The 19,301-nt window shown below is 40.3% G+C and overlaps 1 protein-coding gene across 4 annotated transcripts; it reads left to right on the top strand.

Moving 5' to 3' along the window:
* The first annotated feature begins 206 nt into the window (after nucleotides 1-206).
* On the top strand, nucleotides 207-17,355 carry LOC110489023 (integrin alpha-6). 4 transcript variants are annotated; one of them, XM_021561569.2, is made up of 25 exons: nucleotides 207-539; nucleotides 1,044-1,165; nucleotides 1,307-1,386; nucleotides 1,666-1,933; nucleotides 2,279-2,398; nucleotides 2,878-3,091; nucleotides 7,722-7,918; nucleotides 8,034-8,122; nucleotides 8,251-8,378; nucleotides 8,560-8,649; nucleotides 8,738-8,802; nucleotides 8,945-9,090; nucleotides 9,227-9,370; nucleotides 9,662-9,783; nucleotides 10,102-10,258; nucleotides 11,564-11,647; nucleotides 11,748-11,827; nucleotides 11,970-12,044; nucleotides 12,495-12,639; nucleotides 12,749-12,925; nucleotides 13,135-13,239; nucleotides 15,276-15,386; nucleotides 15,513-15,620; nucleotides 16,300-16,425; nucleotides 16,729-17,355. In XM_021561569.2, the coding sequence occupies exons 1-25, from the start codon at nucleotides 352-354 to the stop codon at nucleotides 16,828-16,830; spliced, it is 3,243 nt and encodes a 1,080-aa protein (XP_021417244.2). In that variant the 5' UTR covers nucleotides 207-351; the 3' UTR covers nucleotides 16,831-17,355. The 4 variants fall into 4 exon arrangements, with proteins under 4 accessions (XP_021417244.2, XP_021417245.2, XP_036799075.1 ...); XM_021561570.2 differs by having other exon boundaries at nucleotides 208-539; nucleotides 12,495-12,597; XM_036943180.1 differs by lacking the exon at nucleotides 207-539 and adding an exon at nucleotides 685-889.
* Nucleotides 17,356-19,301: the final 1,946 nt, after the last annotated feature.

Genomic DNA, 19,301 nt, shown 5'->3' with positions numbered 1-19,301 from the left:
TTTAGTATCATCAAGTGATCAACACCGTACAGTACAGTATCACTGGTTTGCCGCTGTGAACACACCAACCAGATTTTTGATCCAAGGGTGTGAAGTTCCTCATATCCTTAGAATGGAACAAGGTAAATATTAACAAAAGCAATCAAACAATAAACATGTGAAATGCTTGAGTTCTTTGAGCTAAATTCCCCTTGAACCACACCCTGTCTGTCAACACTGTATACTGCAGCCAGTGCCGAGTCACATCCCATTTCTGTAGTGTTTCCTTCCCATTCTGCTTCACAACACGAGGACACCACAGAAGAAGCTATTGGGTTAGCTAGAACAGAGAGTTGTACCAACAACACCAACATGACAATTCAATGGTGGGGCCTCTTACTGGAACAGTGGTTTCTTTTGTCCTGTCTACCATTTCACATCTTAGCTTTCAATCTGGACACGGACACAAAGCATGTTCTGAGGAAAAATGGTGATCCAGGAAGCCTGTTTGGATTCTCCCTGGCACTGCACCATCAACTGAATCCTGTCAATAAGAAACTGTGAGTTTCTCTTATAAGAAATGATTAACAGTGTTCATACATACTATTATCTGATCTTGCTTGTCATATATAAACTTATTTGTGTGTCCTCTATCCTGTCTGATTACCCATCTGTCTTATATAAGTACACAATATGAACTGAGAAACGAACTAGCCTTAATGGCTACTCTTAATCTCTAGCCGGTACAACCAGAAGAGAATGGGCCACCTCTCTGAGCCTGGTTCCTCTCTAAGTTTCATCCTCAGTTCCTTCCTTTTAGGGAGTTTTTCCTGGCCTCTCTGTTTTCACGTCTGCTTTGCTTGCTCTTTGGGGTCTAGGATAACTGTAAAGCACTGTGACAACTGCTGATGTAAAAATGGTTTTATAAAATAACATTGATTGATTGGTTGATTGATACAACTCAGACCAGCAGTGACAAAGTTGTTTTTAGTTTGAATATTTTATTGTAGAGATGCATGTGAGTTTTACATCAATTTACAACAGTCTGATTTATTTTTTCCTAGATTGCTGGTTGGAGCACCACGTGCCAAGTCATTTACCAAAATTGAAGTTACGGGAGGAATCTACCAGTGTGAGCTCACCACTGATTCTAAGAGCTGTGAGCGTGTCAAGCTTGACAATGATGGTTTGTTTGCTTACACTCACGTGTAATAGGTTTTTGTGTGTTTGATTGCTGTTAAGAAAATATGTGTGATTTTATTAATGTGTATTTAACATTAATGTGCGTGAACGCTAACTTTTGTGTTTGAAAACAAATGTTCCCCAGAGTTTGTTAAAAGCAAGGATGTCAAAGACCAATGGATGGGTGTACGAGTGACAAGCCAAGGCCCTGGTCAAAGCGTTATGGTATTGTAAATATTGTGTACTTTAATCTTTGAATTGCCATTTGTTGACAATGATAAACTAATATTGTTTTTTGGTTTGTTTGGTTTGTTTTGTAATGAACTTATATTGTTTTTTGTTTTGTTTTTAATTCAAGGAATTTAATTGACTCGGAAAGGACAACATTTCAGGGTTTCAGTGAAGTTAGCAAAAGAGCACATTTTCATTATAAATCAAACCCCTTTGTTTATGACTTAGAATTCCTTACGTCTGAGAGAATTTCTATCATTCTCCCCACCACAGACCTGCGCACATCGATACCAGGAGTGGAGCACCAATCCTGACACCCCTAACCTCGTATTCGGTCAGTGCTATATCCTGGGGGAAGATCTCCACAAGAGTGATGCCCATAGAATCTGGAGGAGGGTGATCTGTGATGACAGAAAACACATCAAGGATAAGCCTAAGAATCCTGATTGGTTCGGATACTGTCAACAAGGTCATTCTGCCGCCTTCGCCAAGGACAACACATCTCTGCTGTTTGGGGGCCCCGGAGCTTACCAGTGGAAAGGTACATGTTTTGAATTGGGAGATACTTTTAGAATGGGTTTCATCTTGTTAATGTAAAAATATGATGCACTGAATTATGATATGTATCTGATATGTATAAGACATGGTATTCATATACTGTATCATATAAATATACTGAGATCAGACCTAGTTTTGTCTTGAAAAGCCCCGACAGGTTGAATCATTTTGACAGTCTCTATTATAGATTATTTCTTTTAATTTTTACCTCGGATTTATGCCTGTTTAAAGACCCTGGTGTCCACAGCATTTTATTACTTTATTCAAAACAACTTAATTTATTCCCAAGGGTCAATTATTCACATTATTCTCCATCTGCCTGTCACAGGAATTGTGAGAATGGAGTCCCTAGACAACCTTGAAGTGTCAAATGAAGAGCCCTGTGAAACTGGGGATGTGGACAGACTTGACCGTGACCTCATCCCTCTCCTTAACAACAGTTATCTAGGTCAGTTTAGATGGGATAGAGCTTTCTTCATCCTCTATTCAATCACATCACAGTGAAAGGAAAACACAGAAGTGCTTGGTTTTGTGGTAAATTTCATCAATACTTTTGTTCGTTTTTTTATACTGTTGGTGTAAGTGATGCAGTGAGGATGCTTTACTCTCTTAAAAATGTAAAGAATGGCATGGTTCGCATTGATTCATACTATTTATTTACACATTTTGTGAATTACATCTCCCTTTCCCATAGACTTGGACCCTTGTGCACAATTTATATTTTAGTAATTTAGCAGACTCTTTTCTTATCCAGAGCGACTTACAGTAGTGAGTGCATCCATTTTCATACTGGTTCCCCGTGGGAATCAAACCCACAACCCAGGTGTTGCAAGCACCATGCTCTAACAACTGAGCAGAACGGGACCCCCTGTTCATCGTGGTAGCACTGCAGTTGCTAACATTGAGTAATTGCTGTCTTTATTCCAGGGTTCTCAATCGACTCTGGAATGGCCCTCACCAAGAAGGGCCAGCTGACTATAGTGTCTGGGGCACCACGAGGCGGTTTCAGTGGGGAGGTGGCATTTCTGAAGAGAGACCCATTGGCTGAAAGAAGTCTATCTGTGGAAAACATCCTTAAAGGCCCAGGCCTGGCCTCCTCCTTTGGCTACGACATAGCCGTGGTGGACCTCAACGCTGATGGGTACAGATTTCAGCCAGTAGCTTTGTCACAATTATCTCCCCTTCCTCCCGAAATGCGCATTGTTCACTTCCTTTCAATGATTTGAAAGGAAATTACTGGTATACGAAATATGGTGGAAACTCTCACTAGCCGTGCCTCCACCAATTCAATGCTTTAAATAGATTCTCCGGTACATAGTTCTGAAAGTAGTGGTCCCTAAGTGGTCCCCTGAAAATTGCCTACTAAGTCACATATCAGCAATGATGTGCACCACATCATTGCTCTCTCTCTCTCTCGCTCTGCTGTTTGTGCATCTTGCTAGCTGTCACTCAAATGGTGAGGGGCTGAAGCTCAATGGCTAGAATTGCTAGGGGGCTGTCCCATGTGTGGGGAAATGGTGCAGCACAGCTTCCAGAAAAACAGTTTCTTTCAAACTAGGGAGTTCGTGGTTAATTGAGGTGATAGTAATTTTCCACATACACTATCCATGTATGAACTACACATGGACACATCCAGCCCAAAGCAGGAGGTTTAAAAAATACTAAACATTCGCCAGTTCCGGAGCATGTCTTTAAGATTTGTGGGAGTAAGTGACCAAATGCACATTTCAGAAGAGAAGCAATATTATTGTGATGCACGCTTTGTATACAGTAGGTCTTGTTAAAGGCCCTGTACAGTCAAAATGTTGATTTTTCTGTGTTTTATACACAATATTTTCCTCACTATGAGATTGGAATAATATTGCGAAAATTATGATAATGCCCTTTTAGTGTAAGAACTGTTTGAAAAGACAACCTGAAATTTCAGGCTGTTTTCTTGGGATGGAGTTTTGGCCTCACCTGACATCACCAGGGGGTAAATTGGTTGATAGTTTTCAGAATTCCTTCCCCAATCAGACCACACCCAGACAGACAGAGCAAAATTCTTGCTTGAGAAATTGTTCTTTGCTAAGAAGCTATTTTTGTTTCTTTTAACCCATTTTAATTGAAAACAATCACAGTAAGATACTTACAGTGCCTTCAGAAAGTACTCACAACCTTTCACTTTTCCACATTGTGTTGTGTACAAAGGCCTGAATTTAAAATTCTTCTGGACAAACTAAATACAATCTTTGCCCACTTTGAGGATTTTAAAGTGCCACTGACACGACCCGCTACCAAGGACTGTGGGCTCTCCTTCTCCGTGGCCAACCTGAGTAAGACATTTAAATGTGTTAACCCTCGCAAGGCTGTCGGCCCAGGCGGCATCCCTAGCCGCATCCTCAAAGCATGCGTAGACCAGCTGGCTGGTGTGTTTACGGACATATTCAATCTCTCCCTATCCCAGTTTGCTGTTAAAGAGACTGAAAAATAGCTACTATCCCAAGGCCAACAGACTGTTAAACAGCCATCACTAACACAGTGAGGCTACTGCCTACATACAGACTTGAAATCATTGGCCAATTTAATAAATGGATCACTAGTCACTTTAATAATTCTACTTTAACTATTTTACGATAGGGGGCAGCATTTTCACTTTTGGATGAATAGCGTGCCCAGAGTGAACTGCCTCCTACTCTTTCCCAGATGCTAATATATGCATATTATTATTAGTATTGGATAGAAAACACTCTGAAGTTTCTAAAACTGTTTGAATGATGTCTGTGAGTATAACAGAACTCATATGGCAGGTAAAAATCTGAGAAAATCCAACCAGGAAGTGGGACATCTGAGGTTTGTAGTTTTTCAAAGCTTGGCCTACCGAATACACATTGAGATATGGATAAAGTTGCACTTCCTACGGCTTCCACTAGATGTCAACCGTCTTTAGAAACTTGAATGAGGATTCTACTGTAAAGGAGGGGCTCATGAGACCTCTTTGAGTCAGTGGTCTGGCAGAGTGCCTTGGTCTCATGACGCGCGCTCCCGACAGAGTTACGTCTTGTTCCAGTGCTTTTCTGAAGACAAAGGAATTCTCCAGTTGGAACATTATTGATGTTTTATGTTAAAAACGTCCTAAAGATTGATTTCATACATGCGCCTCATGCGCCTCATGGATTACTGGGCTGAACACTCTAACAACAAGTGGCTATTTGGAAATAAATGACAGACTTTATGGAACAAAGCAGTCATTTATTGTCGACCTGGGATTCCTGGGAGTGCCTTCTGATGAAGATCACCAAAGGTAAGTAAATATTTATGGTGTTGTTTCTAACTTTGTTGACTCCAAAATGGCGGATCCGGCCAGGACTAATTGGGGCTGATTGTGGTTGGTGGGTAATCAAGGGCTCACCAGCTGTGTGAGTCCCATAAAGCTGCCAGAAGGGCAGTATGCAAGAGAAGGGACGGGGGGGAGAAAGGTAACTTCAGAATAGTTGTAGACGGTGCCTGAGCTAAAAGGATGGAGTTCAGTTTTTGTGCCCGACAGGATACAGCAAGACCAGGAGCCCAGAAGACGGTATCCCGGAGAGGGTCTCATCGGGGTGTATATGTGTGTAGATATATATATGTATGTGTAGATGCATTTTTAAACAACAAAAAAAAACCAGTTGGGGTACCCTGCTGTAAAGGCTTCGTTCTTTTCACTCTGTCATTCAGGTTAGTATTGTGGACTAACTACAATGTTGTTGATTCATCCTCAGTTGTCTCCTATCACAGACATTAAACTCTGGAACTGTTTTAAAGTCACCCTTGGCCTTATGGTGAAGTCCCTGAGCGGTTTCATTCTGTTCCGGCAACTGAGTTAGGAGGGACGCCTGTGTCTTTGTAGTGACTGGTTGTATTGATACACCATCCAAAGTTTAATTAATAACTTCACTAGGCTCAAATGGCTATTCAATATCTGTTTTTTTACCAATAGGTGCCCTTTGTGAGCCATTGGAAAACCTCCCTGTCTTTGTGGTTGAATTTGTGTTTGAAATTCACTGCTCGACTGAGGGACCTTAGAGATAATTGTATGTGTGGGGTTATCTAGCTGTCATTCAAAAATTATGTTAAACCCTATTATGTGATTTGTTAAGCAAATGTATAACAAAGTGGTTGAATACTTATTGACTCAAGACATTTCAGCTTTTCATTTAAAAAAATATATAATTCCACTTTGACATAATGGGTTATTGTGTGGAGGTCAGTGACAATTTTTAAAAAATCTAAATTGAATCAAATCAAATTATTGGTCACATACACATGGTTAGCAGATGTTATTGTGCGTGTAGCAAAAGGCTTGTGCTCTAGTTCCGACAGTGCAGCAGTATCTAACAAGTAATCTAACAGTTCCACAACAATACACACAAATCTAAGTAAGGAATGGAATAAGAATATACAAATATATGGATGAGCAATGTGAGAGCGGCATAGGCTAAGATGCAATAGACAGTATAGAATACAGTATATACATTTGAGATGAGTAATGCAAGATATGTAAACATTATTAAAGTGATTAGTGTTCCATTTATTAAAGTGGCAGATGATTACAGGTCTGTATGTAGGCAGCAGCCTCACTGTGCTAGTGATGTTTACATTTTAGTAAACACTCTTATCCAGAGGAACATACTTTAGAAATTAGGGTTAATTGCCTTGCTCAAGGGCACATCTACAGATTTTTCACCTAGTCGGCTTGGGGATTCAAACCAGTGACCTTTCGATTACTGGCCCAATGCTCTTAACCACTAGGCTACTTGCCGATCAGGCCTGTTCCAGCCTCCCGACCGACCATCCGTCAAGAAAAAATTGGCCCGAGGCTGAACCTAGTTGTTGATCCCTGTTGTACTGAATAAAAATATTCAAAAAGTGCATCCTGTTTGCAAGAAGGCACTAAATTAAAACTGCAAAAATAAGAAATTACTTCTATGTTCTGGATACAAAGTCTTATGTTTAGGGCAAATAAAACATCACTGAGTACCAGTGGCTGCATCATGTTTTAAATTTGTTTTATTTCTCCTTTATTTAACTAGGCAAGTCAGATAAGAACAAATTCTTATTTACAATGACGGCCTACATGTTATGGGTATGCTTGTCATCGGCCATGCCTAGTGAGTTTATAAGGATAAAAAGAAACAGAATAGAGCTATGCACAGGCAAAATCCAAGAGGAAAACCTGGTTTGGTCTGCTTTCCAACAGACACTGGGAGACCAATTCTCCTTTCAGCAGGACAATAACCTAAACATAAGGTCAAATATACACTGAAGTTGCTTACCAAGATGACATTGAACGTTCTTGAGTTGCCTAGTTACAGTTTGACTTAAATCGGCTTGAAAATCCATGGAAAGATATGAGAATGGATGTTAGCAGTGATCATCAACCAACTTGACAGTGCTTGAAGAATTTTTAAAAAGGATGTTCAAATATTGTACAGTTCAGGTGTGCAAAGCTCTTAGAGACTTACCCAGAAAGACTCACAGCTGTAATTCCTGCCAAAGGTACATCTACAAAGTATTGACTCAGGGGTGTGAATACGTACGTAAATTATGGAGTATTGTGAGTAGATGGGTGAGAAAAATATTTAATCAATAAGAGAGCAAAATGTGGAATAAGTCAAGGGGTATGAATACTTGACAATATCAATGATTTGATATTGACATAAAAACATCTGCATTGGACCTTTAATGTGGGAGAACCAGCGGTAGTATGTATTGTATGTAATTCTGTTGGTCGGGTATTTTGGGGATTCCAGGTGGGACGACCTTGCTGTGGGGGCACCCGAGTTTTTCTTAAAAGAAGGGGAGGTCGGAGGGGCAGTGTACATCTACATCAACAACAGGGGAAGACAGTGGGAGAAGATTGAGCCTGTCCGTCTGGATGGGAACAAAGACTCCATGTTCGGTCTCGCAGTTGAGAACATTGGAGACGTCAATCAGGACGGTTATGAAGGTTGGCTGAGGTTTCTTCATTACTTTAACTTAAACCTTTCTCTCGGCTTTGGGAACATCTTAGCGACCCATCTCCCTCATAAATTCAGACCTTAACTTTATTTTTTACTTGACAGATATTGCTGTGGGGGCTCCCTATGATGGTGTAGGGCGAGTGTACCTTTACTGTGGTTCCTCAGGTGGAATCCACAAAAAGACAGCACAGGTGGGAGCCTTTACATTAAACTGGAACGCCTGCATCTGAGTGATGGCCACCCCAATCTCTCAAGAAAGTTTGAAGAATGTTGAACACAAACTACATTTTGTCACAAACAGTATCTCTTGTCATTATAGATTATAACAGCAGAATCGTATAATGTAAGACGATTTGGATTTTCTCTGACTGGCAAAATAGACATGGATGGCAATCATTACCCTGACTTGGCTGTTGGATCACTCTCAGATTCCATATTTGTCTACAGGTAACTTTGCCTTGATGACATCATATCAGTGTTCCTCAATCTTAGTCCTGAGAGAACACATAGGATTTATAGTATATCCTTTAGTTTCAACACACCTGATTCAAGTATATTCTACTCATCATCAAGTTTTGAACTTGGTGGTGTCCACTGGTCATTTTTATTTACTTGGATTTGCTTACAGGGCAAGGCCAGTAGTCAATATCAGAGAGGACTTACAAATCACCCCAAGTACAATCAATATGGCGGCAGAGCACTGTGACAAACACAAATGGTAAGACTTTCAAGAAACAACATATAAACAAATATATCAAAACACTGCCGTAATGAAACCCAACATATTATTGTCTACATTTGCATAGTACATTCAAGGCACGGGCATGCTTTACCTACACAGCACAGCCGCCATCCTACAACCCCAGACTGAGTAAGTGCATTACCTTCATCCTCCTAAATGACCATGCCCTGGTACTGCTGAGATTGAGGCTGTCCTAATATGGACACTGTACTCTTGACGCTTTATGTACACTGTGCTTCCGGAACTTATGCAATGCATTCTCTTCCTATAGCTGTCAACTATGCCTTCGAGGCTGACGCTGAGACGAGGAAACAGAGGCGTTCCTCCAGGATGCAGTTTCTTTTTCAGTCCCAGGGAGTCCTGGAGCTAGCAGGGCAGGGCAAAGAGAAGTGCACTGAGACCCAACTCAAGCTATTGGTAGTGACTCTGCATTTTTCCATCTCGTCACAACTAGTCTTAATTCAGTGGTTCATGAAGAAATCAAACTTTGTTTATAAAGCCACTATTTCCTCGATCATGAAAATACAGTACCATTTCTCTCCATCTGTTCAAGGGTGATATCAAGGACAGACTGCACAGCATCCCAATCTCTGTCTCTGTGTCCTTACTGAATGACAGTAAGACAGAAAGCAAGAGTCCCCTGCCTGCACTTACTCCAATACTCAGCCTCTATGAGCAGAGTACAGCCACCTCAGAGGTAAACGTGTGTGTGTGTGCCTATGTGTGTGTGTGTGTGTGTGTGTGTGTGTGTGTGTGTGTGTGTGTGCGTTTGCGTGCGTGTGCACTTCCGTGCGTGCGTGCGTCGTGCGTGCGTGCGTGCGTGGGTGTGTGTGTGTGTGTGTGTGTGTGTGTGTGTGTGTGTGTGTGTGTGTGTGTGTGTGTGTGTGTGTGTGTGTGTGTCTGTGTGTGTGTGTGTGTGTGGAGATATAAGCCTAGTAGTTATGAAACAGTTATTGTGAGTCTTAAGAACTAAATTCAATTTTTTCAGGTTATCTTCATAAATAAAGGTTGTGGGAGTGATAACATTTGTCAAAGTAACTTGGAGCTACAGTACAGGTTCTGTTCCAGACCAAAACTACCGCGTCAAGATGTATTCACCCCACTGCCCAGGTAGAAACTATATGTGTGATTAGAATTTTACCCAGAAGTCCCTCTTGACTACATTCAACTTATTATGTATTCGGTTACATGAACCCTGTAATGCAGTGGTGGCTGGTGGGTGGAGATATAGGAGGACATGCTATTTGTAAAGACTGGGTTAGAATATATGGAAAGATATCAAACAAAGAGTTTCCATGTGTTTGATACCTTTCCATTCCAGTCATTGCAATAAGCATGTCCTCCTATCTCCGCCAACCAGCCTCCTCTGCTCAACATGGCTGTTGTCAATGTAGTGCTTTGGTAATGATAAGGCTCATGTCTTTCTAGTGAAAGAGGTATTCCAGTAATCTCTGCTGGCGATGAGGACATAGCTTTGGAGGTCAATGTGACCAATAGGGGGGGTGATGATGCCCATCAGAGTCATCTGATCATCAAACTCCCTGACTCTCTTTCATTCTCATCATTATACTTCAACCACATTTCAGTAAGTCACTGGCCTTCGCCGTTCCATACATTTTTGGTAAAATCACTGTACAGTATACTGGCCTTAGGAGTTCAAATAATGTTAATTAGCCATGATTCTATTCAGGATACTGTAAAATCAATGAAAATATGACCATCCATCTTCTTGATTTCTGAAGTTAAACATCACCAATACCATAATTGTTCCAGGGTAAATAGGTAAATAAAATGGACACCACTTCAAATTACTGGATTTGGCTATTTCAGCCACACCCGTTGCTTACAGGTCCAATTTCTGCCCTGCTAGAACTGCCCCTGTCAACCGTAAGTGTTGTTATTGTGATGTGGAAACGTCTAGGAGCAACAACAGCTCGGCCGCGAAGCGATAGGCCACACAAGCTGTCAGAACGGGATTGGCGAGTGCTGAAGGGCGCAGTGCGTAAAAATCGTCTGTCGTCTCTTGCAACACTCACTACCAAGTTGAAAACTTCCTCTGGAAGCATCGTCAGCATAATAACTGATTGTCGGCAGTTTCATGAAATCGGTTTCAATAGCCAAACAGCTGCGCACAAGTCTAAGATCACCATGAATTTGGAGCACTGGAAACGTATTATCTGGAGAGGTGAATCACGCTTCACCATCTGGTAGTCTGATGGACGAATCTGGGTTTGGCAGATGCCAAGAGAATGCTACCTGCCAACTGTAAAGTTTGGTGGAAGACTAATGGTCTTCGGCTGTTTTTCATGGTTCGGGCTAGACCCCTTAGTTCCAGTGAAGGGAAATCTTAACGCCACAGAATACAATGACATTCTAGATGATTCTGTGCTTCTAACTTTGTGGCAACAGTTTGGGGAAGGCCCTTTCCTGTTTCAGCATGACAATGCCCCCATGCACGAAGCACACATAAATGGTTTGTTGAGATCGGTGTGGAAGAACTTGACTGGCCTGCACAGATCCCTGACCTCAACCCCATCGAACACCTTGGGGATGAATTGGAATGCCGACTGTGAGCCAGGCCTAATCGCCAAACATCAGTGCCCGACCTCATTCATGTTCTTGTGGCTGAATGGAGCAAGTCTCCGCAGCAATGTTCCAACATCTAGTGGAAAGCCTTCCCAGAAGAGTGGGCTGTTATAGCAGCAAAGTTTGGACCAACTCCATATTAATGCCCATGATATTGGAATGAGATGTTCGACAAGCAGGGTCCACATACTTTTGGTCATGTAGTGTATGTTTTTACATCACTGCCTATAGTTTCATTAAATTATCAGCTGCTATCATATGACTCAAAAGTCTGGCTCCCTGATTGGATATGTTGACCCTACAGGAAGTACTAGTGAAGTGCAACCCCAATGACAATGGTACACTGACAGACTGTGAACTGGGAAACCCATTCAAAAGAGATGCTGAAGTGAGTAGTCATGTTGTGTATGTCTAAGACATTTATTTTTTCTATGATACCACAATTGAATAGTTGTCCATTGTAAGTAAGAGACATTTGTGTCCCTTAGGTTACTTTCTATGTAATATTGTCCACTTCCCGCATCTCTCTGAGCACAACTGATGTAAATGTTACCTTGCAGCTTGAAACGTAAGTATAACAGTGCACATAAATGTTTGTTAGAGGACCCATTAGCTCTGGGTAATAAATGTAACATTTGAGTGTGTCTCTTTTGTATGCTCTACACCAGTCACACACAGATTATTCTAACAGAGTAGTCTTTTGGTTGCAGGACAAGTGTGCAGAAGATACAAGCAAGTGAAGCAAAGGCCAAAGTAGTTTTTGAGCTGCACCTACAAGTATTTGGGTGGGTGTACAGACATGGTATTTGTTCTGCTGTTGCTGCTGCTGTATTTGTTCTGCTGTTGCTTATTGGGGCGGCAGGGTAGCCTAGTGATTAGAGCGTTGGACTAGTAACCGGAAGGTTGCAAGTTCAAACCCCCGAGCTGACAAGGTACAAATCTGTCACTCTACCCCTGAACAGGCAGTCATTGAAAATAAGAATTTGTTCTTGACTGACTTGCCTGGTAAAATAAAAACCCACCCTTTTAGCTAACATATTTGAAGAGCTCCTGTAATGAAAATATAGTTTTTGTCACAAATGACAACCTATTCAATATTTAGTTCACTATTTTTGACCAGAGCACTATGGGACCTTATCAAAAGTAGTGCATTACATAGGGAATAGAGTGTCATTTGGGACGCAAACCTTAATGTGGTGAAGGAATTAAGGTTTATGAGATGTGTTTGTTCTCAGACTGGCCAGGCCCTCCCAGGTCAGCTTTGGAGGAGCTGTAAAGGGAGAGAGCGCCATGAAATCAGAGGACGATATTGGAACCCTTGTGGAGTATGAATTCAGGGTGACCTCATTGATTTGTGGTTCAAAATTCTATTGTTCCCTGGTGATTATCGAAATTCCATATGCCTTTGTACACTGCTCTGCACTGGGCGTATAAAATGTTCCCCCGAAATATATGCTTATTAAATACATCTATTTGTCAACTTGAACAGATATGGAATTTGGGCAGGCCACTGAAATCCTTTGCCAATGCGTCGCTGAATATCTACTGGCCCAAGGAGAACACAGTGGGGAAATGGCTGCTGTACCTGGTGCAGATCCACAGTGAAGGCATACAGAACGTTCCCTGCTCTCCGCTAAAGGAGATCAGTCCTGTCCAACATATAAAGGTAAATTCTTCTGAGCATCCATTCTGAGGTAATATCGATAGGTTACTGGATCTTGAGTGAATCTCTTTCACAAGTGCTCTTTTTTGCGAGTGGTGTAGTAACCAATGATTTATATGCATTATCATTCACACAATTGGCGTAAGTTGCCTATTTTGTCTGTTGTAGATGTAGTTAATGCACATCTTCCTAATTATGATATTTAACTCTAGGGCTCTCGTGATATTTCAAGAAAAAGACGAGATGCTCATCAGGAAGCGTTCTCATCTGAGGATGGATTCTCCTTCCTGTCAAAGAAAAGAAAATACAAAACTCTGGTAAGAGAACATTCATTTGAAGCAACTATCATGTGTTTAACTCACTCGAGTCAATTGACGCACCGGTGTGTCAATCTAAGTTGCATAACAAAGAAAATCCCCATCAAAATCCAACAATTTAAGAGATAGAGACATCTGTTTTTTGCATAGGATACGTCTCAATCCACAGCATCTGCCAGTGTCACACTTCTGCATCTGCGGTGAAAGGTGGCAAAGTTAGAGCGGTGTTTGTCAGACCATGAGACATCCTGAAAATCGGTATTCTCATAAAAACGTATGTAGCATCCAAACGGTTTGACATACAAACTATTATGGAAAGGGGAGAATCTCACGAGCCTGATGGTGTTCTCCGTTTTGCTCTACGACCCCCACAAGCGTCAGGAGACTCGTCTGAAGTTGGTTCAGTTCGATCAACCAACTTCTGTCTGTAGCTGCCAAACAGTTTGGGCTACACACTAATGTGATCAATCTATGGACCGCTGAGGCTCTCGTGAACACAATGGAGTTCTCCCTTTTGCTCTCCGACCAACACAAGTGTCACGGAACTTTCTGAAGATAACCGGTACCGGTTTAAAAAAGACATTTAAGTATGAAGGCATAGCCACAGGAAGTAGGGGTGCTGAGGGTGCTGCAGCACATATATACTGTATATATGTATTATTATTTTTATTTTTTACAAAAGTAGTGCATTGGGCCTTTACTGGTCTTTTATTAACGGACCGGTATAGACATCTGTAGCTCTGTAGCATCTCCACTTTGGTATATAAAAAAAGAAGATAGTTGTACACCTAAGAACAGTGTCTTGCAGGATTAAATAGATGGAATTGTGAGAGTTGTTTCCCTGTAACTTTCTCTGTGATTGTCATTCTAATGAACTCCAGAAAGAACAAAAACCTAGCCTCAAACATTTACATCAGAAGATGCAAAGTTATGGGAAAAGATCCAAAACATCCACATCAGATGTAATATTTTTATTGATCAAATAACATGGAAAACAACCACTTTTTGTTTCAGTGTTAATTAACCATCCTTACAAACCACTTAATGTAAATGTACATTACTGTGTTGTACATACTGTAGGTTGGTCATCTACTAGGTTTGTACATGTAGACTTTCCATCACCATGAAGAAAAACAATTTACAATACAGTAATTGAGTACATTGAAACATCAAGTGGTTTGTGATGTGGCTCAGGTGATAGAGCATGGTGTTTGTAATCCTAGAGTTGTGGGTTTGAATCCCAAGGGTGACCAGTATGAAAATGTATGCACTCACTACTGTAAGTTGCTCTAGCTAAGAGTGTCTAGTAAAAGGATTGAATAGACCATTTCAGTTTCCACATAGAAAAAAGTTGCATTCGCAAAGTATTTCAATGAACTGGAAAGCGTGTATCAAGCAAGTTTTTTTTATTTTCCACAAGTATTATCAGATGAACTGTTTTGTACAGATAATTATCAGACTCAAGTTACTCAAATACATTTAGTTTCCATTTTTTCACAAAAGTAGTACACTGGGCCTTTACTAGTCCTGTATTAGCAGACCAATAGGATTACCGAACCAATATAGAAGTTTGTTAGGCAGGCAACAACAACAAAAATTATGAAAAATCACAGCACCCCCACCCCCAAACTACTATGTCCGAAGGTAGCTTCTTGCCTACCCCAAAAAAGGTGTAGAATGTGTAAAAATATATATTTCCAGATTTTTTAAATATTTCCTAGATTTAGGACAAACAGTTCAAAACCTTGCTTCTTGTGATTTCTTTTTTAACTGTCCTTTTTTCCATTCATGAATTTGTTTTTTAATGCGCTTCTAGGGTGTTTAGTAGTAAATATTTTATCAAATAAAAAAATCGGAATACTTGATACCTAAAGGGGTCCATCTTAAAACAATACCATATGTCAGCTTATCACCCCCCCCCCCCCCCCCCCCCGCCCCATCTTAGATTCTAAACAATTCATTTTTTGTTTTGTTTTTGCCAACTCATTGCTGAGTGGAGAGACTTTATTTTTTGAACCCCGCTCACTTTCTTGCAGACATGCTCAGACGAGTTGAAATGTGTAGAGATACGGTGCCCTCTGCTGGGTTTGGACAGTACTGCAGTGGTGTTTCTTCAAGCTCGCCTTTGGAACAGTACTTTCCTTGAGGTGCCAATTTCCCTTATGTTTGTTACTACAGGTTCTTCATGTACATAACACCTAATTCTGTTGCATAGACATTGTGTCGTCCAGTTTCAGTGCAGTTTCTTTGTTCTCTGCGTATCCCCATCATAGGACTACAGTTCATTAAACTACCTGGACATTGTGCTGGATGCCACTCTCAGCTTGACAGACTCTGCAGAGAATATTGGGCTTAGGAAGACTGAGAAATCTGGAACCCAGGTACAAACATGCTTATGCTTGTTTATTTAGAAATATAATGATGGCCTATGTGTTCAAATAGCTAAATGATCCATAGTATGACCATCTTAAAACAATTCCACACGTCAGCTTAGAAATATAATGATGGCCTATGTGTTTAAGTTAAGAAGTTTACATTTACTATTTTTCCCTGCCACTGAAGGATACCTGATCTATCTTCAGAGGACTACAGTATTGTTCTTTAGAGTTGAAATAGTTTTCAACTATTATTATTTACTTTCTGGTTGTTTTGTAGCATACTTTTTCATACATATCTGTATGGAATTGCTTTCCATACTTAGTGACTAATCCTGTAATCTAAATTGATGTTGTTTTTTGGTTTGGTTGAAATTGGTCTACTAATCTGGAATCACAGATCAATGTAGCTGATGTAATTACCACTGCCCATTTAACCACACACACCTTCTCACACTGTGCAGAATACATACACTCTCACCAGTACTTCTGTGTCTCTTTTCAAGAATGTCATGTGTTCATCGACTCAGCTAAATACTGTAAAGTACCTTCAGTTTGATGGCTTGATGGTGTTTGTTGTCTCAGCTAAATACTGTAAAGTACCTTCATTTTGATGGCATGATGGAGTGTTTGCTGTCTCAACTAAATACTGTAAAGCACCTTCAGTTTGATGGTGTGTTTGCAGGTGAGGCTGACAGTGTTCCCTGAGAGGAAGGCTGCCATCTGGGCTAAGGTCGCCTGGTGGGTCATCTTCCTCTCTGTAATGGTAGGACTGCTACTTCTGGCTCTGCTCGGCTTTCTGCTGTGGAAGGTAACACAATGTGTAATACACACTGTGGAAGGCTGGTGGGAGGAGCTATAGAGGGACAGGCTCATTGTAACGGCTTAAATGGAACGCAAACGCTTCAAAAATGGAAACCACATGTTTGACTCTGTTCCATTTATTCCGTTATTCCGTTACAATGATCCCTTCCTCCTATAGCTCATCCCACCAGCCTCCTCTGGTGGAATCCAAATATTGATATGAATATTGAAACTTCTGTGAGAATCTTTATTTTGAGTGTGAGTGCTCACCCCGGCTACAAATAAAGTTGTCTATTTGATCCTATTGTAGTGCATCAAGTACCCTGTGGCTAAGAAGTACTATGTCATGCAGAAGAACACAGAGGAACGTCACCCCATTAGAGGAGACTCATCTTTGGGTCCAACTGCATAGGCACAGAGAATTGTATACACTTCAATGATATAATTAATTGAACAGAATAGTGAAAAGCTCATTTTAAGATTGTGTATGTACACAAATGTTTACAAGTTTAGCACCTCTTGTGAAACGTCTTAAACGTACATAAATTGTCATGGATTTTCAGTTGTTGTTTTTAAATTACGTGTTTGTTTTAATGGTTGTATTGATGTCATACTGTACCTGTGAATCTGTCTGACTGCCATGTGGATATTAATACAAATGTGAGCTTGAACATTAGATCCACTGGTAGCAATAATAAAGTTACCAGAAGAGACTTGAATTCTGAAAACAGTAAAAATGAATTTACAGGCACAACATTTTCTTGACAGTTTATGAAACGGAGTAGTCTATTTCCCAAAATTGTTACATCTTAAAGTTGTACTGACTATCCTTTTACAGAAATGGAATGTGGTATATGGAAGTGTTGATATGAGGTTATAGTGGTTCCATTAACAGACTAGAAACCAAACGTTTTTTGAATAAAAACAAATCACCATCCAGTGACCATCACTGCTTCATTAATAAACAGTCAAAATCCATATTTAGACCTGGCGTACATAACCACTCCCACACAGATTTACTATCCTAACATACAAGGTTAAGAACCTTGGTAAACATACTGGGCTCCCAAGTGGCACAGTGGTCTAAGACACTGCAGCTCAGAGCAAGAGGCGGCACTGCAGTACCTGGATTGAATCCAGGCTGCATCACATCTGGCCGTGATTGGGCGGCACACAATTAGCCCAGTGTTGTCCGGGTTTGGACAACACTGTAAGCCGCCATTGTAAAATAAGAATTTGTTCTTAACTGACTTGCCTAGTTAAATAAAAAAGAAATACAATTCCATCAAACAAGGGATGCTGCAATTGGTCGTTCAACAAAAAAAAGTGTGCTTGAATGTTCTCAATACATTCTTGTTATATTAACCATCTTTTCTTTTTTATTACACTTCTCTCTCCTCTCTTTTTATACACTTTCATTACCTTTCCCTTTTCTTCAACCTCTCATCTCTTTCTATACACTTTCATTACCTTTCCCTTTTCTTCAACCTCTCATCTCTTTCTATACACTTTCATTACCTTTCCCTTTTCTTCAACCTCTCATCTCTTTCTATACACTTTCATTACCTTTCCCTTTTCTTCAACCTCTCATCTCTTTCTATACACTTTCATTACCTTTCCCTTTTCTTCAACCTCTCATCTCTTTCTATACACTTTCATTACCTTTCCCTTTTCTTCAACCTCTCATCTCTTTCTATACACTTTCATTACCTTTCCCTTTTCTTCAACCTCTCATCTCTTTTTATACACTTTCATTACCTTTCCCTTTTCTTCAACCTCTCATCTCTTTCTATACACTTTCATTACCTTTCCCTTTTCTTCAACCTCTCATCTCTTTCTATACACTTTCATTACCTTTCCCTTTTCTTCAACCTCTCATCTCTTTCTATACACTTTCATTACCTTTCCCTTTTCTTCAACCTCTCATCTCTTTCTATACACTTTCATTACCTTTCCCTTTTCTTCAACCTCTCATCTCTTTTGAATCAAGTCGATCTGTCTCTACTTTGTAGAGCTTTTTATTGTATTAAGTTATGATTTAATACTTGCTGTTTGCTCTATGCTTGGTGGAGACTTAAATGTCCTTGGCTACTTTTTCTCATCTTTAACCAGTCTTTTGTCATCGTCATATCAGTTTTATTGAAGTTCCCAGTCATAAACATTCACTTTCTCCCTTGCTGTAAATGATATGAGACATTCAGAAAATAATTGTCTGAGAGCTACATTTAATTTGACTTTAATATAGGGTTAAGACACTCACCACACCTCCATTTTCACTCTTATCAATCACTCTCACATATATTTAACACTAATCCTCCTTAATTCAGAGCTCATTCAACCAAGCTGCCATTGTAATTTTGTTGTCTTAAAGAAAAGTTAATGCAAAAGTTTAAAGACAGTAAACGCACCATTTTGTAACATTACCTATCCACACCCCATTCCTTTTGTTTTTATACTAAACCTTATTCAAACCATACAAAACCAGACACACATGCTGCTCCCAACCTATCATGAGTCCCAGGAACAATCTTTCCATGGGAGATCTCAGGGGAAACTTTGTACAAAGCCTGGTCCAGCGGTTCTCAAATATCTCTGGTTAATATTTCTGGATTCAAACCAAGACACATGAAATGCATTTGTTTATTTTTTATTTCACCTTTATTTAACCAGGTAGTCCAGTTGAGAACATGTTCTCATTTACAAGTGTGACCTGGCCAAGATAAAGCAAAGCAGTGTGACAAAAACAACAACACAGAGTTACACATGTAATAAACAAACATACAGGCAATAACACAATAGAAAAGTCTATATACAGTGTGTGCAAAGCAGGTAAGAAGAGGAAAGTAAGGCAATAAATAGGCCATAAAGGCGAAATAAATACAA

The sequence above is a fragment of the Oncorhynchus mykiss genome, chromosome 14 (assembly GCF_013265735.2).
Source record: "Oncorhynchus mykiss isolate Arlee chromosome 14, USDA_OmykA_1.1, whole genome shotgun sequence".
In the NCBI taxonomy this organism is placed as follows: domain Eukaryota; kingdom Metazoa; phylum Chordata; class Actinopteri; order Salmoniformes; family Salmonidae; genus Oncorhynchus; species Oncorhynchus mykiss.
Note: the sequence above shows the minus strand (reverse complement) of the source record. Positions and strands in the feature narration are given on the sequence as shown.

Excerpts from the sequence above, each read along its gene's own strand:
- LOC110489023 (XM_021561569.2), top strand. The coding sequence starts at position 352 with ATGACAATTCAATGGTGGGGCCTCTTACTGGAACAGTGGTTTCTTTTG. Across the intron at positions 12,926-13,134 it reads GTCCTGTCCAACATATAAAG|GGCTCTCGTGATATTTCAAG; the intron begins GTAAATTCTTCT and ends ATTTAACTCTAG. Across the intron at positions 15,387-15,512 it reads GGAACAGTACTTTCCTTGAG|GACTACAGTTCATTAAACTA; the intron begins GTGCCAATTTCC and ends TCCCCATCATAG.